General features: G+C 36.4%; 1 protein-coding gene across 3 annotated transcripts in view; it reads left to right on the top strand.

The window, feature by feature from the left end:
* babam2 (BRISC and BRCA1 A complex member 2) overlaps window positions 1-27,108 on the top strand; it is a 97,692-nt gene that overhangs the window by 14,934 nt on the left and 55,650 nt on the right. For all 3 annotated transcript variants that reach the window (XM_067368244.1, XM_067368245.1, XM_067368246.1), the window contains exons 5-6: window positions 23,548-23,742; window positions 25,487-25,561. In XM_067368244.1, coding sequence (XP_067224345.1) covers window positions 23,548-23,742; window positions 25,487-25,561 — 270 coding nt within the window. The remainder of the gene's footprint in view (window positions 1-23,547; window positions 23,743-25,486; window positions 25,562-27,108) is intronic.

The raw sequence follows: 27,108 nt of genomic DNA, 5'->3' as shown, positions 1-27,108 counted from the left end.
CATAAAGAGCTACTGTGTTTTTCTACACAAACAGTGTGCCACATGCTTTTTTTAGATTTGTAGCATGTTTCCAAATATACACTTTAAAATGATTTTTGTAAGTTGTAAATTAAAAAAAAAATCCAAAAATGCATACAGTGAGTCATAAATGCACAGGAAGTGATTCATACATGTGTCAGGGTCATTAAAAAATAAAAATATAAAAAAATGTTAACTGATAATAATAATAAAAATAACTCAAAATTGAAATAACTATACAGACACATTTAAAAACAATAACTAATAAAAATGACAAAAACACAGAACAAAATTATTAGAACTTTAACTAAAATGAAAATGGATAATACAAAAATAACTAATTCAATATTTAAAAAAAACATATCTTGATGACACAAAAATAACATTTTATTTTTATTTCTAAATCTTACTTGATTTATTTTTTAATTACATTTTTCCTAACACATATATGTGGACTTTATTATTTTATCTGTAAATTTATGGATCTCTCTCTCTATACTTATTTGTGGATTGTAATCTATTTATTTGGAAATATGCAACAAATCTAACCCCCATAGTTATGTGTCAAACCTCTGTTAATTTATGAAGAGTTTGTGGTCAGAGACATAGTCCAACAGACTGTTTCATGTGCACTTGAGAAATTTCACAGATCTACAGCATTCCAGGTCTGTTGTTTTGTCTCTCAAATCACAGTATGTGTTGTTAAACACTCTTCTTCCAAGTGGGAGACTTATCAAATGTATTATTACAAACAGTCCGTAGGGTGCTGGTTCAAACCCCATAAGAAACAAGTCATAATCATCATGGAGAAAAAAAAGGTGATGATTGCTTGTTTTTATTATATCCCTTTTATAAAAAAAATGCTGTTTCTCTATAGTGACATTGTGTGTAAACCACAACAGCAAGTTCCACTGACCATTGTCATATTACTGTAAATTCTATTCTATTCTAACTTACTGGCAAAACTTACTGGCATCTCATTTGGGGCCACCAGATTTGTCTTTTGCTGCATTAAATTACTCAGTATTGACCGTTATTAATCAGAATTCATCATATGGGTTGGTTCCTTAAAGATGATGTTTGCAAGTGAGACAGAGTTTGTGCAAGATGTGGTCTAGTTTTGTCTGGATTGTTTTGTTAAGACTCTTCATACTCTGATTGCTTAAAGCTGGCCTCCAGGCTATTTTTAAGAAGGAACAAAATGAAAAAATCCCCTGCTTATGTCAGAGTCTGTGAGACGGTGACTATTGCTCACCGTCTCTTAAATCCAGCTAAGGGGGGGGGAGCACCTCTGTGCTGCCAGGGCTGCACTCTTCCCATGTGTTTGCCTTGCGTCTTATAGCTTCTCCGTTGTGGCTTGTGTGTGGCTGTGTGCAGCCGTTCTTTTCCAGGGATATTTTTCTTTCACTGGTTTGCAGCTGCTATTCCACTGTCTTGTTCTTCATCCTGTTTATTCTGCACTTAGCTGGATTTTTTTTTATTTTATTTTTTTTATGTGTAACCAAACTTGAATGATCCAAAAGGCCTGGCGATATTAGTATGCCACATCATTGGCAAACATAATGTCATAATGTAAAATTGGTATTAATTTGATTTATATGCTCTTATTCTGGCTTGTTCATCTTATTTGCTTTCATCCTTCCCAGACGGTTCTGCTGGTTCAGTCTGTCTGTCAATGCCTCCCCTGCAAACTGATAATTTTCACATTGCCATGTGAGAGACTCAAAATCAACAAAGACCTCTTGCGTCCTGATCTTTCACACCTTAATATGCAGCTCTGTTCCAAAACCTGCTGAGCTGCCATGCTGTCTATTGCTTATATAGAGAGCTTCCTGTGTGTTATAGAACCTAGCAAGTAAATGATTTGGAACGCTGTATATAGTCAGCAACATGTAAGCAGACAGGAGACGCAACTCATTCTGCAAATTCAAAATTCCATTGAAGGGCAAGTGGACGCTGCGAGCGTCTTAACCCTTTCACGAAGTGCCTTCCCACATGGCCGTTAGCAAAGGGTACATGTGGAGGTCACTTTTAAGGGAATAATTTTACCGTTTACATTCACATGAACCAGGTTGGAAAGTCCTTACATTTGTGTACATTAAAATATGTTGTTTGAAGACATGTAACTGCAGGTTCATTCATATCATTTCAAGATATACAAAGACCAGTGACATTTGGCGCCAAACCTGTCTTAAATGCATAAATGCAAATAAGACTTTTATCATATTTCAGGCAAATACGAGGGGAAAAAAATAAAACAAATGCAATGAAATACACCATAAACAACAGAGATGCTCTGATGCTTCTTTTTGCTCTTAGTATTGGCTTTGTAATATGATTTCCTTGAGTACAAGCACTTATAACATTATGACCAGGCTGAAATTGTGTTGCTACCACAAAGATGACATGTTTGAGAGGCTTGCGATTCATTTTAAAAGTAGGTGGCGGGAGAATATGAGTTCATATATAAATGTAAGTATATTAGAATACTAAAAAAGTTTTGTTTAGTTGTGATATATTATACACATTTATCACACTTTGTAAATGAACAGCAATAAATAATACGGTAACATTCCATGTGAAGACAGACCATGATGTTGTCTTTCATTACTCCCTTCATCAAGTTTGTTTCAGACTTGCACATTATGAGGCACAATTGACATTTTGATTTTAGCATGTTGCTAAGCTGAGGACAAATAAATCCACATTTGTTCTCACTGTTAATACATTTGGTGATTCTAATTTTCACAACGCCAGCGTTCAGATGGTGGACACATGCTTGTTTTCCAGCTACATGTAATATCGCCCAGTTTTCACACTGCTGTGAGGAATTCCTGATGTCTCAGCAAAACTTGAGGTTGTTTACAGTCTGTCACAAGTATTATTAGCTGCTAACCCCCATTTTGTTTCCATGCCTCGAATTGTCGGTTTACGTGAAACGCTGACACCAGAAGATTTACTAAGGTGTGAAAAGTAGTGTTACCAGAGTCTTCTCATCAAGTTTTCTTTTAAGTGTTCAAGTTTTAATTTTGTAAACATCTGGCTTATTACAGACACATTAATAGCTATATTCTCAGAGATTGCACTTAAAGTAATAGTTCCCCCAAAAGTGAAAATTCTATAATCATTTATCAACATTTAACAACAAATTTGGCAGAATTAAGCTCTAAAAATGTTGAAAACACCCAATAAAAGTATCACAACTGTATTTTATATGACTTGTGTAATTTTTTTTTTTTAAGCCAAATGCAAGCTTTGTGTGAGGCTAGGGATGTGCAACGATTAATCGCGATTAATCGTTTGCAAAGTAAAAGTCTGTGTTTACGTAATATATGTGTGTGTTCTGTGTATAATAACTATGTATACATAAATACAGACACATACATGTATATATTTAAGAAAAAATAGCAGGGGCTGTGGGGTATGTAACTGCCGATTTGACTTCAGTGATTTATGAAGACCAGTGACATTTGGCACCAAACCTGATGTGCATGAATGCATATAAGACTTTTATCATATTTTAGGCAAATATGAAAAAAATAAACAACATTTGTAATGCAATAAACTGTATAGAAACAACAATATAGATGCCATTAGGCTCATTTTTGCTCTTAGTATTTACATCATAATATGATTTCCTCAAGTAAAAGCACTATAACATTATGACCAGGCTGTGATTGTGTTGCTACCACAGAGATCACAAGTTTGATTTGGCTAGCTGTGAAATCACTGCATGAAACACAATATGACTCAGCGAGCTCCAAGCAGTAGTGGCTGTATCAGTTTCATTCAGATACTTTTCATTCAAATTGCACCTGAGCACCTGAGAGACTCCATTGCCTTCCATTGATGAAGGTCAGAGAGTGCAGACAGAGCAAGCAAAAAGATATCAAACAGATATCATAGACCAGTTTAGAAGAGCATGAAGGGTAACACTTAAAGCTGCAGTCCATATTTTTTGGTGTTCTAGCGGTTAATAAACAAAACTGCATGCATCTTGCAGAAGAACATTGTAGCCGGAGCTACTTCTCTCTTTTTATGTCTATGACGAGTCACGCAGGTACTAGGCTACTCCGCAGCGGTGGTGACCCGACCGGTCTAAAATAGTGTGTATTGGTGTTGTCAAAAGTACCGACTTTGATACAGAATACAAAAAATGTGGCGCTTTGTACGCTGTTGAGCGGATTCATAAACACCTCTGATTGGCCATTGTGTTCATGCGCTCAACATATATGTCTGTGATTAGCTACAATGATCAACGCACGAGAGCGTTTGAAAGCACTCAGAAGTATTTGAATTTGAAAGCGGGAGTGTTTGAAAACAGGCATCTATCAGCAGACCGGCCAATCACAGACATATCTGATGAGCGTGTGAACACAATGGCCAATCAGAGGTGTTTGCGAATTTCAAATTTCAAATTCCAGTACTGACTTATCCCGTAGTGATTCAGGATAAGACAAAAACACGGTTTGGAAAATTGATTCATGATGTACTCGCTCAGTATATACATATTGTACATTTTGAACACAAAAAAAGTTACAGACAGCAGCTTTAAAAATGAGACACGCCCCTCATTGAAAATTTGAATGGGAGAAATTGTATCATTCAACAGGATGGCTGTAGGACAGGATGTCCTGGAAAGAGCTACAAACCCGATTCCAAAAAAAGTTGGGACACTGTACAAATTGTGAATAAAAACAGAATGCAATGACGTGGAAGTTTCAAATTTCAATATTTTATTCAGCATACAACATAGATGACATATCAAATGTTTAAACTGAGAAAATGTATCATTTTAAGGGAAAAATAAGTTGATTTTAAATTTCATGGCATGAAAACACCTCAAAAAAGTTGGGACAAGGCCATGTTTACCACTGTGTGGCATCCCCTCTTCTTTTTATAACAGTCTGCAAACATCTGGGGACTGAGGAGACGAGTTGCTCAAGTTTAGGAATAGGAATGTTGTCCCATTCTTGTCTAATACAGGCTTCTAGTTGATCAAATGTCTTAGGTATTCTTTGTCGCATCTTCCTCTTTATGATGCGCCAAATGTTTTCTATGGGTGAAAGATCTGGACTGCAGGCTGGTCATTTCAGTACCCGGATCCTTCTTCTACGCAGCCATGATGTTGTAATTGATGCAGTATGTGGTCTGGCATTGTCATGTTTGAAAATGCAAGGTCTTCCCTGAAAGAGACGACATCTGGATGGGAGCATATGTTCTAGAACTTGGATATACATTTCAGCATTGATGGTGCTTTTCCAGATGTGTAAGCTGCCCATGCCACACGCACTAATGCAACCCCATACCATCAGAGATGCAGGCTTCTGAACCGAGCGCTGATAACAACTTGGGTTGTCCTTGTCCTCTTTAGTCCGGATGATATGGCGTCCCAGTTTTCCAAAAAGAACTTCAAATTTTGATTCATCTGACCACAGAACAGTTTTCCACTTTGCCACAGTCCATTTTAAAGGAGCCTTGGCCCAGAGAAAACGCCTGCGCTTCTGGATCATGTTTAGATATGGCTTCTTTTTTGACCTATAGAGTTTTAGCCGGCAACGGCGAATGGCACGGTGGATTGTGTTCACCGACAATGTTTTCTGGAAGAATTCCTGAGCCCATGTTGTGATTTCCATTACAGTAGCATTCCTGTATGTGATGCAGTGCCGTCTAAGGGCCCGTAGATCACAAGCATCCAGTATGGTTTTCTGGCCTTGACCCTTACGCACAGAGATTGTTCCAGATTCTCTGAATCTTTGGATTATATTATGCACTGTAGATGATGATAACTTCAAACTCTTTGCAATTTTTCTCTGAGAAACTCCTTTCTGATATTGTCCACTATTTTTCGCCGCAGCATTGGGGGAATTGGTGATCCTCTGCCCATCTTGACTGCTGAGAGACACTGTCACTCCCAACTTTTTTGGAATGCTTTATTACATTTGCATTTACAGTATTTACATTGATGCATTTGGAAGATGCTTTTATCCAAACATCTTGTATCGAATTCAATGCAGTACCCTTTTTTTTCTTCATTGTTAGTTCCATGTTCTCAGTCCTCACTTTAGAACATTTATGCACATTAGCTTGAACCTGAAAATTAAGATTTTTTTTTTAAGCTTGATTTGAGCTGGAGAAGAACAAGATATTCATGATATGATATTATTGAAAAGTGAGCTTGGTTTTGTTCTTAACCCTTTTAAATAGACAGGAGGACATGCATGACTGAAGTAGCTCCCCAGCATTGCGTGGGCTGACATACATTAATTGTGTGAAAGTTGTTAGATTGTATGGATCTCCACATCAAAAATATCAGATCTGACACTGGATCCTTTCAAAAGATATCTGTTTTGTCTGGAATCCAAAACCAGTAAAACCTGTCAACAACAAATCTTGTCTGGTGCCCAAAACTCTAGTAACAGTCTTCTATCAGTCTGAGAGAAGCAGCAGACATAGTTTCCAGTTTATAACATCAGTGTAATTTTAACTTTAAAATATTGTAAAAGTGCTTTGGAAAAAAACCCAAAAAACTGTTAATCGGGTAACTGTTAACCGTACCATATACAAGGAAAAACTGAAAAAACTGACATTTCATGTAATTTTTACAGTAAAATACTGTTAAATGTGCCATTTTTAGAAGTAAAAAAATGTCAAATTATAAAAATCACAAATAAAAAAAATGTTTCTTAATAGTTTTTGTTATCAGTTATGCACATTTGGGTTTCATGTTGCATCTTCTGTTGGTTAATGAATGTTTGCATTATTTTAGTGTCATGTGTGTTACCATGATGGTGTTTTGTGTTTCCATGAATGGCTGTGTACCTTCTGTATTCTAGTATAATTCAGCTTTTGGAATGGCTACCTGTGATTAAACTTCATGATTTGTCACGTGGCTTCGTTTTTTTACCCCCTGCATTATTATGGTGGTTGTAAAATACAGTTTTATATACAGGTTGTTCTGTAAATATGTTTACATTTTTACTGTATTTTTTACAGAATTATTCTGGCAACCACAGCTTTTTTTTACACTGTAATCTTCATTGAATATTTTTCAGGCCTCAGACCTTGTCTGACCAGTACAAATCCAACAAGTGTTATTATACCAAAGGAAAAGCAAAATTACTGCTTCACAACATCGCCCTGCATGTGACGTTAAAAACCTTGAAATGGAGACATTCTCTTATCTCTTACTTGTGAAGACAAACATCCCTTTGAAATCACATAATCATAAGATTAGACAACAATAGAAAGAAAATATAGTAATGTAAAATATGAAAACATAAAATTACAAATGAATAATAATAAAATGATAAATAAATGATTAAATAATAAATCAAATGACTATATAAATGACTACTAATTATAAAATTAAATCATAAACCAAAAAATGAAACACAGATGTATGGTTGCTGTTTTAAAGTAACGCACACAGAGGTTGCTACTGAGAATCCTTAGTCCTTTGTTCCTCATTAGTTGGGGAACCATAACAATGCTTAATTTTCAGACTGAGCACAGCCTATGCTGTGGTGTAGTCTAATGTAACATTGAACCAAATTGATTCAGCATTCTGTGAAGAGGACCAAAAACCATACTTTATTCCATTCTTACGTAATTCCTCTAACCATTCACTTGCACAATTTGGTGGAAAGTTCAAAATTAAGTGACAGTACTTATACATTCAGGTTTAGGAAGCCAGACATCAATTAGCAAGTAAAGCTCTGATATATTTCAGGCGAAATCGAAGAATGAACTGGTTTGAGATCTTTTCGAACAAAATCAGGTCAAAACGAAGTTGGCTTGGAGTTGGTTTTAAAGGGATATTTCACCCAAAAATGAAAATTTGATGTTTATCTGCTTACCCCCAGGGCATCCAAGATGTAGGTGACTTTGTTTCTTCCGTAGAACACAAATGATGATTTTTAACTCCAACCGTTACGGTCTGTCAGTTGTATAATGCATGCAATGGGAATTCCATCTATAAGAGTCAAAAAAAACATGCACAGACAAATCCAAATTAAACCCTGCGGCTCGTGACGACACATTGATGTCCTAAGACACGAAACGATCAGTTTGTGCTGCAAACCGAACAGTGTTTATATCATTTTTTACCTCACCACTATGTCCAACTACCTTGAGCATCCAGTTGGTGAGGTGAACTATCCCTTTAAGGAGGCTTGCCAAAGTGAACTATACTAAAATAGTTCTGTTGAAGTCAGACACAAGTAAAACATCAACACACTGGAGAGCAGCTTTATAGTACAACTTTTCTAGATTAAAGTTGTAATTCTAATTGAATGCAACACTGACACTATGTTTTTTTTTTTTGTTTTTTTTTATGTTTCATACTGTAAAGCTGCTTTGCTTTAAAGGGATAGTTCACCCAAAAATTTTGTCATTTACTCACCCTAAAGTTGTTACAAACCTGTATGAATTTCTTGAAAGATATGTGGAAGGATGCTGGTAAACTAACAGTCGACCCCATTGACTGCCATGGTATGGAAAAAATTTATACAGGTTTGAAACAGCAGTTTCTGTTTCATACTGACTAATTTCATGTTAATTCATCACCTTGGCATCCCCTTTACAAACCTCTTTTTCTATAACTGAAACAAAAATATTATGTCTGGTGAAAAGCAGAATGAGAGTGAAAGTAAAACACATCTACGTTTATTTAAACATGGGTAAGGGATGCCTGTCTGCTACATGCCTCCATTTAGTGTCTCTAATTAACCTTTGTCAAACACTAACACTGCCGTAGAGAGCTTTACTACTTTTAATTTTAATTAGTGGCTTTTCTGGTCGTTGAGGAAAGAGCAGCTAATTGTGGTGAGGTGGCTGAGACAGTGGTCTAAGCTCTGGGATGGAACATCTGACGTTAGCCATGGGAAAACTGGAGAGATCAAAGCACGCTCAGTTTAAGTTTCACCGGGCTTCAGAGAATGGAGGCTGCAGTCTAGACAGCAAACATCTCAGCCTGTGGTGATGTCTTGTTTAGGCTTATATTAATGATTCATGCGACGCATAATCCTGTTATATTCCACGTTTTTGTGTGACCTTGTTTCGACCGTGGTGCAACCGACACTTTATTAAAGAGCTTCAGGTTTAAAAGGCATTGTAACCTAATATCATAGTGGGTCTATTGAACTGTTTGAATGTTGTAAGGTGAAAAGAATAACACTAAATCACTGAACAAGTGAAACCATATACAGTAGAGTCAAGATACAGGCTTTTTCCCCCACTGTATGAGTACATTTAAACTGTAATCAGAAGATTAGCATTGGTTGATGTGTCATTCACTTCGTTCTGGGATATACAGTACAGTCCAAAAGTTTGGAACCACTAAGATTTTTAATGTTTTTAAAAGAAGTTTCGTCTGCTCACCAAGGCTACATTTATTTAAGTAAAAATACAGTTAAAACAGTAATATTGTGAAATATTATTACAATTTAAAATAACTGTTTTCTATTTGAATATATTTCACAAAGTAATTTATTCCTGTGATGGCAAAGCTGAATTTTCAGCATCATTACTCCAGTCTTCAGTGTCACATGATCCTTCAGAAATCATTCTAATATGCTGATCTGCTGCTCAAGAAACATTTAATGTGTACAATTGTACAAAATATTTGTGTACAATATTTTTTTTCAGGATTATTTGATGAATAAAAAAGTTCAAAAGAACAGTGTTTATCTGAAATCTAATCTTTTGTAACATTATAAATGTCTTTACTGCCACTTTTGATTTAATGCATCCTTGCTGGATAAAAGTATTAATTTCTTTAATTTCTTTTCAAAAAAATAAAAATAAAAATTCTTACTGACCCCAAACTTTTGAACGGTAGTGTATAATGCTACAGAAGCTTTGTATTTCAGATAAATGCTGTTCTTTTGAACTTTCTATTCATCAAGGAATTGAGCAGCAAATCAGCATATTAGAATGATTTCTGAAGGATCATGTGACACTGAAGACTGGAGTAACGATGCTGAAAATTCAGCTTTGCATCACAGGAATAAATTACTTTGTCAAATATATTTAAATAGTACACAGTTATTTTAAATTGTAATAATATTTCACAATATTACTGTTTTTTACTGTATTTTTAATTAAATAAATGTAACCTTGGTGAGCAGACAAAACTTCTTTTAAAAACATTAAAAATCTTAGTTGTTCCAAACTTTTGGACTGTATTGTACATCTGACCTTAAACAATTGTTTGGTTCTTTTAAAATTAGATCTATGTTCACACCACAGCTGTGCCCCAAATATGTGTTTGTTTGTATATTTATTTATTAATTTTTGTTATGAGTTTGAACAGCTAAAATCACTGAATCTCAGATTTTCTGTTCGATCTTAACCACTGTCATTGGCTATGTTTCCATCCAATTTGTGAATTTAACTTGTGTGCAAAATTGGAATATTGCATAAAACATTTGTGAATACAAATTCTACATGTTAATGAGAAACAAAATCGTCATACCCTGGGAAATTGGCGCAAAATATCTGTGATAAAAATGGAAGTTTCTGCAATTGGGGAAGAAACCGTGGCTCTTTTTTCTTCCATCATAAATAACACGCAGACGAAATGCTATAAATGCTTTCATTTTATCTTCCGTAATGTTTGGGAATACAGTCATGTGAGACACTTCTGGCAGGGAATTATAACAAATCATTCTTGACAGACTTTGGCTAAAGCATTTCAGAATGATCAAACCAATATTTGAGATGCTGTGCGATGCGACTGGTCCACTGGTTAGTCCAGTTATCCAATCACATCCACTGTTAAGGCAAAGTCACAAGAGATGTTTGTTGCACATTGAGGGATTCATTCGGTAAATGTGTTTCCATCACAGTTTATGGCCGTTTATGCACATATTGGCATTTCCATTCAGCATTTTTTAATGGTTGGAAACATAGCTATTGTAGAAAAATAAATTACATTCCTTTTTTTCTTTTTGGTCAGATTTCATAATTAATTTTACATTATTATTTATATCCATATAATTCAACATTTATGATGTTAGACATATGTTAAAATCATATGCTTGTTTAAATTGTATGCTTGCAATGTATGCTTTCGTTTACATGGAAAATATATCCATGTAAATTTTGTACTTTTTTGTTGTCATTCTAAACTTAAATTCCTCTAATGATGCAGTAGCTTTATGAATTTAGGTAGAGTTAGTATCACAGGGTTACAAAAAGTGGATATTGTGTCATCCTTTTATGGTTAATTTTTATGTTAAAATGCCTGTCATTTGCCCCTACCCCTCCTTCTGGATACATAATTTCCCATCAGTCCCCATGGGGCATTTCATTGGTCTCCTGGAATTGCCTAAAAGTTCTTTTAGGCCTGCTTCTGGCAATCACACCGGCAGTTCTGTTTTTACGAGTCACTTGGCATCATGGGAAGGATGAAGCATTGACAATAGAGAGGTAGGAGGGGTTGTGTTTTGGCATTGCCTGAATACACCGTTCATACCGTCCAGGAAACTGCCGGGAAGTGTGTCGGCCAGAGAGATTTTGGGAACAGCCAGTGGACACTAATGCCTGGATAAAGTGTTAAAGAGATAGTTCACCCAAAAATGAAAATATGTTATCATTTACTCATCCTCAAGTTGTTCCAAACCTGTTTGAATCTCTTTCTTCTGCTGAACACAGAAGAAGATATTTTGAATAATGTTCGGTAACCAAACGCTAGCCATTAACTTCCATAGTATTTTTTTTTTCTATACTATGGAAGTCAACGGCTACAGTCTTGCTACCCACATTCTTACAGGTTTGGAACAATTTTAGGGTAAGAAAAAGATGACAGATTCTTTTATTTCTGGCTGAACTATCTCTTTAATGTACAGCCTGTCACTTTTTTTTTTCTAATTCGGTGAGTTGATTCTGGTAAAATTATGGAGATTGCATTGTTTTATTGCTTTATCTGTATGGCCTTGTTTTGATTTACCCAAGTTGCAGGGAACTAAGTAAATTTATTTCTGGAACAAGGCCTGAACCCTGGAGACATCTTATTTACAACCAAGATTAGGTTGGTAAGAGCTAATTTTCTGAAATGTCTACCAGACAAGAAAACTAAAGAAAAAAAAAACAAGAAAAAAAAAAAAAAAAAACCCAGAATGAATTCCAAGTGGAAAAAAACACAAGACAGCCTGTAGTCTTAAGACACTGTCATATCAACTGGCCTGACAAACACTTTCACCTACAGAATTATATTTTTACCATTTAAACTTTTTTTTTTTTTTTTTGTAGCTTCTCCAGCCTCTTAAATCTGCCCATCTGGAATTTCCTAAACATTTTGCAACAGTCTGTCCTGAGTGACCTGTGTAATTTCAGCCCTTTCAATCCTCCAGCCCTGTTTGCTTCCAGGTCTCCTACACACCAGGAATTCTGCTTTGAACTGCAGTTTAAAGTGTTTAAAGTAATAATTGTAAATATCTGCATCTAGCCTGCACCTGAACCATGAGTGTATGGTCGGAAATACCCTCAGCTGCCATAAATCCAGACGTATGCGGGAGTGTGAAGGCATCTCGGCACCATTTGCTGACTTTAAGTGCTGTAATCCTCTCACAGAAAAAACGGTTAGAGACAAAAAAAAAAGCAGGTTTACCTGCAGTAACAAAGCGCTATTTTATATTTAGTGTAGTTTTAGCTCACTTGAGATCACCACTTCGTGGTGACCATTGAGGTCAAACTAAACAATAAAGTGGTATGAAACAGTAAAGCCATACAAATTATCCCCACTTTGTCATGTTAAAGCAGTTAAACTGGATATGTCAATGCCTCATTCTTGCTTTAACCCATACTGAACTCTTGGCATGAAAAAAACATTTTAGATTTTGAAGTAAGAGACTCCAGAATATCATAGAGACTTTTAAATTGAATATTCAGAACAAATAGCAACTTTGTCGCTAGATTAACATCTTTTCTTTACCCCTTTAGCAACTTTTTTTTTAAAGAAACTACAGACAAATCTAGTGACTTTTTGGACTGCTGGTTAACATGTAGTCAGTAACTATATCATACAATTTCCATTATCTGACAGAAAATATGTAAATTTGAGCAGCTTTATTGGACTTTCAGCTAAACATTGTGTCACAATACAGTATGCGAGCAGGAATTACATCATCTGGCAACATTTAGCTACTTTTTGAGCAGGATTTAGCTACTTTCCATTGGAAATAGTTGGCATCACTGCATAGCAATGCCCTGGCAACCACTCATAACACCCTAGTGTTATGCCATTGAGTTTTTCATGACAAGGTATCATATATACTTTAAAAAAAGTAAAAAATATTGAAAGGAAAAGTTCTTTATAATGTAAACTATTCTCTTCCATGGGAAAGGAAATGCTGAATGGAAGGCCCTATGGTGGATGCAGTAAAAATCATTTTAATAGAATTCTCTCTTCTATCCTGCTGAAGGAACACCTCATCTCCCGTTACACAACAATGCAATGCAGGGTGACCATATACAGACGCAGGCGAACCTGGGCACACTTTGTTAACCACCACTTCCTCTTCCTTCCTGTTCTGCTAAAGCAAGTCCCAAAGTTAGTTTGCTGCTTTGTTTAAAATGGTATATTTATGTATGAATGGTAAGGTCAAGCCAATGTTTTCTACTTGGGAAATTCTCTTGTTTCTTGTTATCTGTATGGTTAAATGCATATTATTGACACTTTGTTTTGGAAAAAAGTTTTTTGTAGAGTTTAAATGCCTATTTTGTACCCTTTTTATGGGACATGCCTTCAGGGTTTTTTATTTATTTATTTATTTATTTTTTATTATTATTTTAAAGCATCATGTTCATGTGAAGAGAACATTCTGGACCTCATCAGCCAAGTCCCCTTTAACACATGACAAAATCAATTTAGCGTGATCTTAAACTTGGCACACTTTAGACACTCTTCATGAGAAAACTGAACACTTGCCCACACACAAATTAGACGCTAGCTCAGATTAATTTAATACTCAAAATATTTTTTCCTCTTTTTAATTTGCTGCTCAAGTTTGTTGCTATTTATTGGGGCTGTTTGCCAGCGGCTCTAAAAATTATATTAAGGTGCTTAAATATTAGCAGTACCCTAAAAAATTATCTCTGAATTTCAGATGACAGCTCTTCCTATAAAGAAAAACAGAAACAAGTGTTAAAAGAGTTCAACCTCAAGACCTTACATTACATTTGCTCCCTATTTACAGATTTTCCTGTTTTAAAATTTGAAAAGCTTTAAGCTCCTGACAGACTGCATCGATCTACCCAATACAGAAAGTCCTCTTGTGGTTTTATCAACAAAGTTCCAACATTTAATTAGCTCACCAACAGATTTTGTTGTGACTGATGCATTATTATGCAGAAAGCCACTGTCAGAGGAGCTCTTGCTGATTGTGTGTGCTTGTGTGCGTGTGCACATGTGCATGTGTGGGAGGTTTACTCTGAAGGTGAGGAGGACAGGGTGTGCCTCTCGGGCGTTACTGAACCCGGAGGCGTCACGCCCACGGCACATCAGCCTCGGCCCAGCTCTGACAGATAAAGCTACAGGAACTCGCACTCCCCTCTTAAAATGCTCCCAAGTGTGGCAACATAGTAACAGGGAAACAAAAAGACTTTATAAAATCTGCAGATTTTTTTTTTTTTTTTTTAATGATAAGACTCACTATTTCTGTCTCTTCCCCAGTGCATTTAACTCTATGTAGCAATTGTAATTCAGAATAGTAAGAGACAAATAAAGTGACTGTTACATTAAATACTTATAAATGATCTTAAAGCTAACCACAAACATTGTTGTAATTATAGCATGATACAACTGAACAAGAAAAGGTTGTTGTTCAAATCACGTAAGAGACTGATGCAGGTTGGATTGTTGATTCCATATTTATATAATACACTATAATATACAAATATCTACACTGAAAAAATAATAAAATAATAAGTAAAATGTATGGTAAAAAAAAAAGCCACGTGTTGAATCATTGTTTATCACAAATAGTTTTTCCACAAGCTGAAGGAAGTACTAATATATAGTAGGTGCATGTTTCATAAACATAAAACACTGACACTAAACATTAATTTAACAAGATGTAACATAAAATCCTAATGTCCATAACATATATGAAAAAATTGATACAAAAGGAAGTTTAAATGGAAATAATTTAAATTGAAATGAACAATCATCAAATGTGAACTTTCTTATTGTAAATTATGACGACTTGTTTTTTACTTCCAGAAATGAATTTAATTTGTATGAACCCCCCCCCCCCCCCCTTTTTTTTTTTTCGAGTAAGGAAACTTACAGTTAACCAATTAGCAGGAGTTTACAGTAGCATTACAGTCTTTTCTGTTAAAATTAGGATGATATTATGTTTAAGAGAATACATTTGGTCTGTTTTGATTTAGGGTGTCATTCATTGAAAATGAATCAATTTTAAACACCTTTTGTCTCTAGCATGTGGTCAATTTTTCATTTCTGTGAAATGTGTGTAATGATGGGGTGTTACAGAATGAAGTATGTGTTGAAAGATTGCATTGAAGAAATGGTTTCCAGGCAGACAGGACTTGGAATGACTCAGAACAAGTGTAAATATTGCATCACTGTACCTGCGTAGGCCTTTTGTTTTATTGGCTGTATCTACCATTTTGCGACAGACTTCTGTCTCAATTGTATTGTCTAGGTAGCATAAAGTGACAGAGAAACTCCAGGGGCCCTGGTTAAGTCCGAACGCAGTTCTTCTGACACAGCACATTCCTCACGGTGGCTTTCTTTAGTTTTTTCTCTTCCTCAACTCTCCTCAGGCTGTTCATTGCTTCATCCTAAAACATACCTAAACAATATCCAACTTGTTTTCCGTCGCCCACTCGTTACGGGAATCCTGTTGTTGCTGGTAACCGTAGACAGCCCAGGACGATGAGGTCATTGCTGGTGTAAGCTTCGTGCCTCTGCCCCTGCTTCCTCTCCAGGCAGAAAGGATGAGCCCTTCCCTCTCCAACACAATGGCATCTTTCTCCTTACTCAGATTGATCTGTGGAGAGACATACAGACAAGTGGCCAGACGGACAGAGGTCAGACTGAAAGACGAGACTGTTATTGTCAACTCTTCTAGCCAGCACAAGAGTTTTGCATTTAGTGCTTAACTCTTTCTTTCTTGTTGATGTGGCATGCAAATAGCTTTGACTTTTGACACTTTTGATCTTAAAACAGAAAGATCTTAAAATAGACCAATGACTAATAAAAGTGGCTAATGGAGATGGCTTGTGTATGTGAACCACTGTGGTTATGTCATCATCAACTGGCTCATACTGTTTCTGGCATGAGTTTAGCTGCTGAATGCCTCAGATGTTTTCTGGGGTCATTTATACTCAGTATTTGTGAAAAGCAGTCAAATAAGAGGTTGTGCTTTACACAGCCGTCATGATTCTCATATGAAGTGATGTCATTCACAGTTCCTTCAAAACACAGTGACGTGGCAAAGGCAAAATGGTCTATGGTTTTTTTTTTTTTTTTTTGTGCTACTCTGATCATCCTAACACAATCTTCCAGTTAAACATATCTGTTAAACATCTTTAATCTCGTAACTGTTTAATCTAAGGGTATGAATCGATTTACCATTCATAGGTATTCGGTTCAGAAACAATTTTTGCAAATTCAGAACAATTTGATTAATTTAATCAAATTAAATCATTAATTAGATTTGTTTTAATGATTCTCTATTTTTTTTTTAAGTGCATTCATAGTAAGGGTGGGTAATATAACCAAAATCTTACTTCATGATATGAGTAATTTTATTTCATTATTAAAGCAGAACTAAGTAACTTTTTTTACCTTCATAAATAGTTTTCTAAGTTCTTACGATGGTTAATTGACTTGTAGTGGTGTGTTTGAGGCGAGCACTAACCCCCTCTGGCACGTCTACGCCAGAATACAGCACTTGCAACTTGAGCTGCACCGACCCGAAACAATCTCGTCTCATGTTCACGTTCACGCGAGAGTGACAAAATGCTTTACGGTAATTCAAAAACAATGTATATATTATGACTTTATAAGACAATTTCGAAAATTACCCACCTCCATCGAGTGTACTGTATTTGCAAATTACCCACCTCCTCTTTCTTGTACTGTATTTGCAAAACTACTGCGCTGGCGAGTGTTGTAGTCGTTGTAGTCCAGAGCTGCGCTTGGAGTATTTATGACAGTGTGATTCACTGAAGGAAACTGTAGGGGGAGCTTCGCGAATCTTGCTTAGTTCTGCTTTAAAATGCATATTACAGTATATTTATTTAGTGGCTGGAAATAAGGTTGTTGGTAAGGTTTTAACTTTAAATGCCAATACTTGCTACCAATTTCGATACCCATTTCTAATACAGCCTAATATAAGAAAAAAAAAATCCTATAAGCAAATAAACAGTTAATAATAAATACAATAGAACAAAGATACAAATGGAATAAACAGAGCTTAATTTTTTTCAGGTAGGTCAGTCTAACTAGTACTAATAGTATTTAAGTAAGAATATTTATTTTACATTTTTATTACTTACATTTAAAATTTAAAATTTTCACAGTTTAATTTAAACTTACATTGATTCTTATTAAAGCTACAAAAGTTAAGAGCAGTGAGTGATTCTTTATTTTTCTTTTGTTGTTTGATTAACATGAAGGACATAGTATAGTATACTGTATTTGGCTGCTGTCACTTTATGACCTTATATTTGCATGCTTACAATCTTATGTTTATTATTATTATTATTTGTGAAGGTTTTCCCTAGTTGTAACATGCTTCAGTTCTGCAGATTTCCTACAGTTCTCCAAGTCTGTACTTTGGTGACATAATGTAGTAGTCTGCTAATGTAGTAAAATTGTAGTAAAATTCACAACAGTGCACACTTTGCAAAAGAAAAGTCATTGTGTTTAAAATGACAAATGAGACTTTTATGGTCTCATAGACTTTGCAGATTAGGCCTCAAGGGTGATCTCATCACGTGTACCATCTTGGACAATTCCTTGGTTACCGCATCATAGTGTTCAGTGTACAGTTCACAGTGTTAGTTAATGGAGAATAACATATCTAGGCTTAAATTGCATTGTAATGGAAATGTTCCTATTAATCTCAAAATGAAAAAAGATATCATAAATCTAAATTAGGTTGAATTGCATCTTAATCGCATAGCTGACTGTAATACTGACTTGTTTATCTTTATCTTTTCCATAGCAAATATCCACCCTGTATTAATATGATTAATAATGGCCATCTTAGAACACACATGTTTCTCACACATGGCTTACTCCCTACCAACGGGAGTTATGCTGGGCAATGATGTCATCTCACTTTTAAAGTAAGACTTAAAACATTATCCAGAAAACCACTCCTCATATGTGGAAACATTGACTTTCTCATGACCCCCTGATCCCGTAAAGAATTTGAAATTCTGTAACAGTTTTTAGGGTGTTTTTTAGGTCATTCTCAACCAGGATGAGGAAGATAATTGTTTAGCCATGACTCAATACAACACTGGGAAGTCTTTCCTAAACTCCACATTGTATCAGTGACACATATTATTCAGCGAATTTATTTGGATTGGATTGAAAAATGTAAGCATCTTATACCTGAATGAACCTGAATGCAAGCTGGTTATTGGTTAACATTATCAAATAGTATACCTAGGTTATGCAGAAAAAGAAAGTTCACTTCTTTTTTTTTTCTGATGATCAATTTGATATTCACTGAATATGTTTTTTGTTTTATTTTATTTCATATATTTATTTAATTTATTTAACATTATTTAATTTTATTTTATCCTTTTGTATTACCTATAATGGGGCACATGTTTGAATAGTTTTATTTTATGTTGCCTATTTGAACACCAGTGTGTTAAAGCATGTGTACTAACCACTCTGCAATTGCTCCAAACAGTTTACTATTACTGAAAAGGGAAAAAAAAATTACAATTTCAGGAAAACTTTTAAATTACTTGGCTGTTTTGAAAACAGCTTGTTTCTTATTTATCTGTGAAAATATTGCCCTGCAACACTCTTTCCCTGATCATCATACTCGGTCACGGCTGAAGAGCTCATCTCTTATCTTTCCGTTCCATTTTTTCCTCCTCTTTTCCATCAACTACGTTAAGACGTTTTGATTTGATCCAAGAAATGTAACAAGCTCAGCTGTATGCTGTAGGTTGTGCTGTTAATGAGTTGTGTAATGTGTGCCTCAATGGACAGACGGCATGCTCTGTCCCCTTTCTTCTCTTCTGCTCGTACGTGACTCAGTCAGGCTCATAGATGGAGTGATTCATGGGAGCGATGAAAATCAAGCCGAAATTGCATTGCCGTCATTTAAAAATCCAAGACAGCATGTGACAAACTCATTTTAACACAGCCTGTGTTTGTTTATGCCTCGCAATGACAGCAATACTTATTTGTTTGTATTATTTTTAACCCCTGACAAGGAGCCTTCTTTAAGCGAGCTACATGCAATGTTTATTTACTTGCTTTTAAAAATTAATATTCTGCATTTTATTTTCAGTCAGTGTCACTAAAATTTAATTTCAACTTGTGTACGTATCACGCATCAGCAAACAATTGGGCCTCGGAGTCAGAACTGGCTGTTGGGTAGAATTAGGCCAGTGAAAAGAATGGTGGAACACTTCGTGAAAAGGTGGCAATTTGGTTTTTGCCCCCTCACTCTGAATTTGCATACCTGTGCACTGCTCCAGTCAGGGAAGCTCATGCAAATTGGGATCACCTATGCAAATGAGGTCAGCCTGTAGGAGGAGAGGAGGAAAGGCAAGTAGACCGTGTTGGCATGCAGGCCTTTTCCCGCTCACGCAGCCCGCAAGAACACGGCGATGCAAACTCTGTGATGGGCATACACCCACTCAACTCGCTTCTTTCCCTAATAGCAGAGTGTTTACAGTAAGAGAGACTGGAAATAGCCTGCTCTTGGTTGCCATCTAAACCATCAAAAATCTAGCTTTCTTACCAAACCATTGTTCCCTGCATGCATTAAACATATGGCACAGACTCAAGGTCTTGTGCTGTCTTATCTGAGATCTGTGCGAGAACAGTGTTTCCTCTTTTTTAGTGCCTTAATTTCCCATGCTTTGAGGCACATTGTTAGAATGCCTCAGCAAGAAATGGAGCTGGAGTCCTTAGTCTTTTGGCGTCTGGACTTGGGCTTCGTAGAGTCAGGAGATGAAAGCCTCCTCGCTGATGCAGGATATCCTGTGGTGTCGCCATTTGCCTCAAGATGGTTTGGGGGGTTGTGGGGGGGCATAAGTGCGGAAACCACCACATCAGGTTGACATGGTGACAATAAAGGGTGATAGGATCCCGGTTCAGCATATTAGAAACTGCTACCTGCATTAAATTGCCTCAGTCTCATCATATCTGCCTCAAAATGAGTCATTCAAAGATGATTTTTGATAACTTCATCATTCATAAAGCTAGAATAAGGTTAACCGGTTGTACTTGAGAGTATTTACTGTTAAATGCCAAAAGAATTGCACTTTTATTCGGGTTATTTCCCTCAAGAGTTTGGATATTCTGAACTGTTTGTTTAAAGTCACCATGAAATTAACAGTTATTATTTTTAATGGAAATGTTAGGAAATGTTAGAGTGTTTATTATAAACAATTTATCCCTGCACATAATTTTTTTTTAAAGTGCCCTTATAATCTTTAATAATATCATCAAAATTATCAAGTGTCACCCTACATATTTTCCTAATTTTATATATTTCCTTTTGGCACTTGGAAGGGTTCATTTTGAGCAGATGTTTTTCCATCATCACTGTCATTGTCAGAGCTCATTTCCCCAGTGCATTCAGCATCTGGCTTATATTTGTGATTTCAAACATATTCTCAAAACTATAATTTTCACCATAAGATCCACCATCAAGTGACAGTGGCACTAATGTTTGATTGTGTACAGTACTTGCTCTGCTGTAAATTACTGAGCCATTTCAAGTTTTGCTTATGATGCTTTTGTATTCTTTTGTTTTATCTGTGGTAATTATGACTATGAGTGAAACATCATGTCATCATTCTGTATCAGATATTGCCACCTTGAAGAATAAAGGTGAATTGCACATATTTCCTGTAAGTGGCCTTGCAATCCAATGGGCGGGAGGAGGGGCGATACTACCTCTATGAACCATGGCAGATGGGGAAATATCTGGGAAAACTGTTTATGAATCAGCCGTTATTTCCATTTGATGGCACAGAAAACTCACAATGTAACCTTTAAAGTCGTCATGACTTCAAAATTATCCTATTTGCAAAACACCTACTTTATAAACGACTTTCCTATTCTGCTGAGGTCACAAAGACCACATACTGTAAGTTTCAACCAATGGGTGTCAACAAAGTTTCATGTTTGCATCCATTCAGATATTGAATGCTAGGGGTGTGCTCAAAATATCGATTCTTAGATACATACCGATATAATAAAAAAAGATACAGTATCGACATTCTAGCCCTTAGTATCAATACTCCGCCCATTTACGGCCCGCCCTCCAACTCTACCCGGCCCACAACTGATATCAAAAATAAAACATAATCCGGCCCGCTAAATTATTATTATTATTATTATTATTATTATTCTCTAGTTGCTACCTGTCTGATATGCAACGAAAAAGTCGCGGTTTTATGAGGGCATTCACAAATCGCGTCACATAAACGGCCGCGCCGCATTGCTTTCGCTTCAGTGGCGTCTGTTGTTGCTATGCAACCATGAGCCGCGCTCTCAACCGCGTCGCTTCTATTATGAGCGCGCTCGCCTAAATTACAGTAAAAGCACTCGACTTTACGTCACGAGCGCCGATGTAAAAATTAAACGTTACCTATGCTCAAACAGCATCTTGGACAAATGAGTCTCAGCTGTGTGAGCACAAGCTCTGGTGTCTGTCAAGAAACAGAAGAGTGTACAAATGTACTCAGGGATTGTATTTGTTCTGTACAGTGTTGTTCAGTGCAAGATTTTAATGTCACAGCTAACATAAACTAAGGGAAAATATTTCCACTAAATGTTAAAAACTAATAATGTATGTAACAATGAGAGATTTGTATTTTTTGGCAAAATAAAGTTGATATATAGCTCCAGTTTTTTGTTTACTTCTGACCCCTCCACGCCACAAGTGTTGCTGGTTTTGTTCCTAAATTACTCTTTTTTTTTTTTTATTCCATGCACCTTGTTGGATGTGAGAAGTTGCACCAGACAATTGCAATTAATAGTATTACATTAGTAGTATTATATTACTATATTAGTAGAATTATGTTAGTAATAGTATTATATAATTATATTACACTGTGTAACAATGAGAGAGACACTGCTGTTTACATTTAGTATGGTAAATAAAATATTTATAGTATAGGTATAAAAATATTTTAGTAATGAAATTTGAAGTAAATGAGAAATAATGCAAAGGAAAGTAAATTTTCTGAAATGTTGCACTTTCTTGCGCTTGAATGTTAAAATGGCCCTCCTATGAGGTGTCAATCACAGAAACGGCCCCTCGCCAATTTGAGTTTGAGACCCCTGCTCTAAAGGCAGATGTTTGGACACATTTTGGTTTTAAAGCAAAGGAAGGAAACCAAGGGATCGATAAAACAAATGCAATCTGCAAGCATTGCCAGGCTTCTATATACCGGTAATTCATTTTTTTCAATTCAAGATTTTAAAAATCCATCCTGTTATGAGGTAGATTAGATTTGTTGTTGTGCCAAATGTTAAAGCAAGATGAAGCATTTAAGTGATTTCATAGTGAAATATGTAATGGCAGTACATGGTGTCACAAAAAAGAATTATAAGAAGATTTAATAAGAAGAATAATAATAAGAAGATTTTGTGCTTGTGTGAGCTCAGACTGTACCCTTGGAAAGTTAAATGTTGACTTGTGGTAATTTCCAGATTAATACAATTTGTGTACAATTAATCAGAGCACTTAAAGTTGCAAATATTTAAGCTAAATGCACTTTGTTATAATGCACTTTTGTCTTCAATAAAAATTCTGTTTGTTGAGTAAATGTGTTCAGCATTAACTAACTGGCTCTGGCCCATGTATTTTTATTGAATCGTATTACATTGTATCAAATCGTATCGAGACAGCTCTGTATCGAGGTACGTATCGAATCGTGACCTGTGTATCGAGGTATGTATTGTATCGCCAGGTTCTCCAAGGTATACAGCCCTATTGAATGCCCACTCTTTACAATCTCAACAAATCAACTCCTAACACTACTTTTTTTTTTATTGCCATAATGCAACAAATTTCACTCTGAAATATACCATATTATTGTAATAAAATAGGTTGCAAATGCTTTTTCTTTAACTTTTAACAAGCTATTAATATTCACTTAATAGTTTTGTATAATATATATATATAATGTATGTATGTATGTATATTTGCTTCACAAAACCTTAAAAGTTGGCTGAAAAGTACTAGATGTTTCTGTTTCCCTGTCTACTCTTTTTTTTTTTTTTTTTGTGATAAAATGCTGACTCCCACTCTCTTTCTTTCATTTTCTCTCCTCTGGCAGCACTTGGTGTCGTGGGATGCGGGTAAACCGGAGTGTCTCCTGCAGCTGGTGAAAGAGCTGTTGCAGCAGTACCATCAGTACCAGTGCCAACGGCTGCGCGATAGTTCCCGCCTGCTCTTCGAATATGACAGCCTGCTGGAAGACCCTGACTATGGACGCAGTATGGAGATCTACGCCGGCCGCAAGAACAGCTGGGTACCTGTCCCGCATCACCTCATACATTTCCATTAACGCACTAGTCCAGTGTTTCCATTCAGTGACATTTTTATAAACATCCATCCATCTATACATTCTCCAAATCACTTGTTATATGTAGGGTATAGGGGATGCTGGAGCCTCTCCAAAGGCAAGGAATCAGTCACCCTGGACGGATTGCCAGTCCCTGTGATATACATACAAACACTTTTAGTATGGACAATTTTATTGATGATATCGGTTTAAACTGGGACAACCCCCTTTCATTTTTAAAGTATTTAATTCACAAAATTATCAACAAAAGTCCACCTTTGCAATTCTGTACTTTGCAACAGTACTAATTTGTTAATTAGCTAACGCTTTTATACAGTACGACAAGTTCTCTTATTACAGGGATATACTTCCTGGACGACCTGAGGTTAGGTGCCTTATTCAAGGGCTCAGTGGTGGCTGGTAACCATTCTTCCCATTTACGGTTTGAAACGACAACCTTATGTATGTGCTGTGCTGTTAAAATCACAGACTATGGTGTGAGCCTGGGCATCAATGTCACAGGATGCCCACACAGGGCAGTGGGTTCATGGTGAAGAGCAAAGCGAATTGCACAACCGGACAAAAACGAACAAACACTCCCTAACAAATGGACACACAGAGGGTTCCGTAATATGGTCATGTTTTTGGGAAGAGTGCTGTGTTTTGGGGTGTGGGTGTGAATGTGTTGCTTCATGGGCTTCAATCTTTAAAGGGATGTGGTGAACTGTGGTCTGTGGGATAACAGACTGTTATTAGGAAACATTTGTGTAATCCTCATCTAAAAATTATGTAATCCAAGTTATGCATATTATATGAATGTAAACAAGGAGTTGAAAGTGAATATGACTATGGCCTACTTACTCTATTTGATGAGAATTTGAAGTGAACTCTCTGAAGGGAGCAGGGCATTAGTCTCACATGTGTTGCCAAATATGTACTTCACGTTCATTTTAAATTAAATCAAAATTATACCTTTACAATAGCGGCTTGACCACATAGCTGGAAAATTATCGTTTATAATTTTTGCTGCTAGTCCTTGGTAGTGACTGATTACAGTAGGTTCCCTAATCCAGCTCACAAAACTGATGGGAATGATTCCTTCACAAATCAGACTGATTTGGTTCTTCTCACTGATTCAATGAATCAGTTGTTGCATTTAACAGCTGGAGGTGGAGATGCAGACTATCAGTGAATACTGATTTTTGACTTTTTGAATCTTATGACTTTGGAACAACTGGGCCCAGAAGACTAGGAAAGTGTATGTCTTCCATCCATCCATCCATCAATTTTTCAAGCCGCTTGTCTTGTGTAGATTTGCAGTCTATTCCAGCATCTTGGGTCACAGCCTGGAATGAATGGATGGCCAGGGCTAACAGTCACAGAAATATTTTATGTCTTGGACTTTATAATTGTATAGATGTCTTTTATGCAGCTTTTACATCCTTTATGAAGCCTGAAAGCCTCAGTCCCCATTCATTCTAATATGTTAGAAAAGAGCAATCAGTGCAATTTTTCAGAATTTCTGAACTTTTGTATTTTATGCCAGAAATATAGTCAAATGGGTTTGGGACAAAGTGAGAATGAGAAAATAATGAGAATATTATTCCTTTAACAAGTGGGTTACTGTGTGAGAAATGTTACAATGTGTGTGTGGGTTCATTATTTCATGCTCTTTATGTGTTTTTTTTTTTTTTTTCTTTTCTTCTTCTAGACGGGGGAGTTTTCTGCTCGATTCCTTCTCAAACTCCCTGTGGATTTTAGCAACATTCCCATCTATCTTCTCAAGGTAAGACACATCCATCAATACTCACTCTTGCAAAGCACACAAGCCCCTGTATCTTTGATTTGTTTGGAGATGTTAATCTGTTTATCAATGCATAAAAATGTCTCCACACAACGTTGCATGTAAGAATAGGTCGCTCTTGTGCGAGCGCTCATTTCTCCGCTCTTGTTTGTGCGTGTGTGTAGGCTGCGAGTTGACTAATCAGCAGCCTGTCACTCCCAATCAACTCTGAGCTGTGTTGTGTCTGCAGGCCCTCTCTCTCTCGCCTCCCCTTCCAGTCACCCTGTGTCTTGCCCTCCCTCCCCTTGTTTTTTTTTTTTCTTTCCTATTTCCCTGTCTCTGCCAAACTACCATGTGTATGTTCGTGTATGTTTGTGGGCATGTGTGCGTGAGAGGGCGTGTACGGCCTCGGGAGGCCTTTGCTCTATGGCCTTTTCCAGTTGGAGCCATGTTTGTCCTCCGCAAGAAAGCTGAAATGATGGTAAACATACGGAAAACAGCAGCCTTCATCAGCATCACCATCTCACCATTCAGTCCCTCAGCAGTACACTACACTCAGGCATAGACATGTACAGTTCACTCCCAGTGGACCATACTGCACTGGAACTCACTTTAACTACAGGTCTGCGGCCTTCTGTAAGGTCGCCGGGGTCATTATTCCCAGCTAATTTGTCGTGAAGCTTGACATATCAAGACCCTGATATATGGTATGATATTTCAAAACTCCATTATATAATTTTAGCTTTACTTCTGATTCAAATGAGTGGTGTTTGTACGCTTAAATTTGCAGTGTATTATTTCATTTTCATTTTACATTTATGCATTTGCCAGATGCTTTTATCCAAAGTGACTTGCATTGTATTCAAGGTATACAGTTTTTCAGTTCATGGATTCCCTGGGAATCGAACCCATTACCTTGCCATTGCTGATAGGATGTTGTACTGCTTATTCTACAGAAATGCTTAAATTATTTCTCACCACTAGCTGCCCCAAATGAAACTGAAAAAATATGTCAGGCTTAAACAGATTTTGGTTCCATTTGGTTTCCAGTTTTCTGTGAAACTGTTGTCTTGATATTAGCAGGTCCAAGTATGTTATGCTCATCATGTAGGGATTTTTTTTTCATCAGTACCTAGATTTAAGCTTTGTGTCTTCCACTGAGATTTCCTTTGTAGTACAACTTTTGTAGTCATGATTTGCCATAGATGGCTTCATTCACTGACCCTTTAACACTGAAACAATTCGCATCCTGATTTAGCTCTGTAAGAGGTGCTTGTGAAAGGCCAGTTTAATGCGTACATCTGTACAATGGAAAAGCTTTTTAAATTAGCACCTAAATTTGCCTGAATGCCATCGAAAAGTAGCCAGAAATGGTCAAAGGGATGCAGTGAACAATTTGCAGAAAATCAAATCCATATGTCGTTGGTGAATATTATTGCTGCCTTAGGGAAGAATTATTTTGAATTAGTTAATTAATTAATTTGGGAGTTTGTACTGGAGTTTGTTTGAGGTAAGACATGGCCATATGCATGTCAAAAGAATGCTTAGTC

The sequence above is a fragment of the Chanodichthys erythropterus genome, chromosome 18 (assembly GCF_024489055.1).
Source record: "Chanodichthys erythropterus isolate Z2021 chromosome 18, ASM2448905v1, whole genome shotgun sequence".
Lineage (NCBI taxonomy): Eukaryota > Metazoa > Chordata > Actinopteri > Cypriniformes > Xenocyprididae > Chanodichthys > Chanodichthys erythropterus.
Note: the sequence above shows the minus strand (reverse complement) of the source record. Positions and strands in the feature narration are given on the sequence as shown.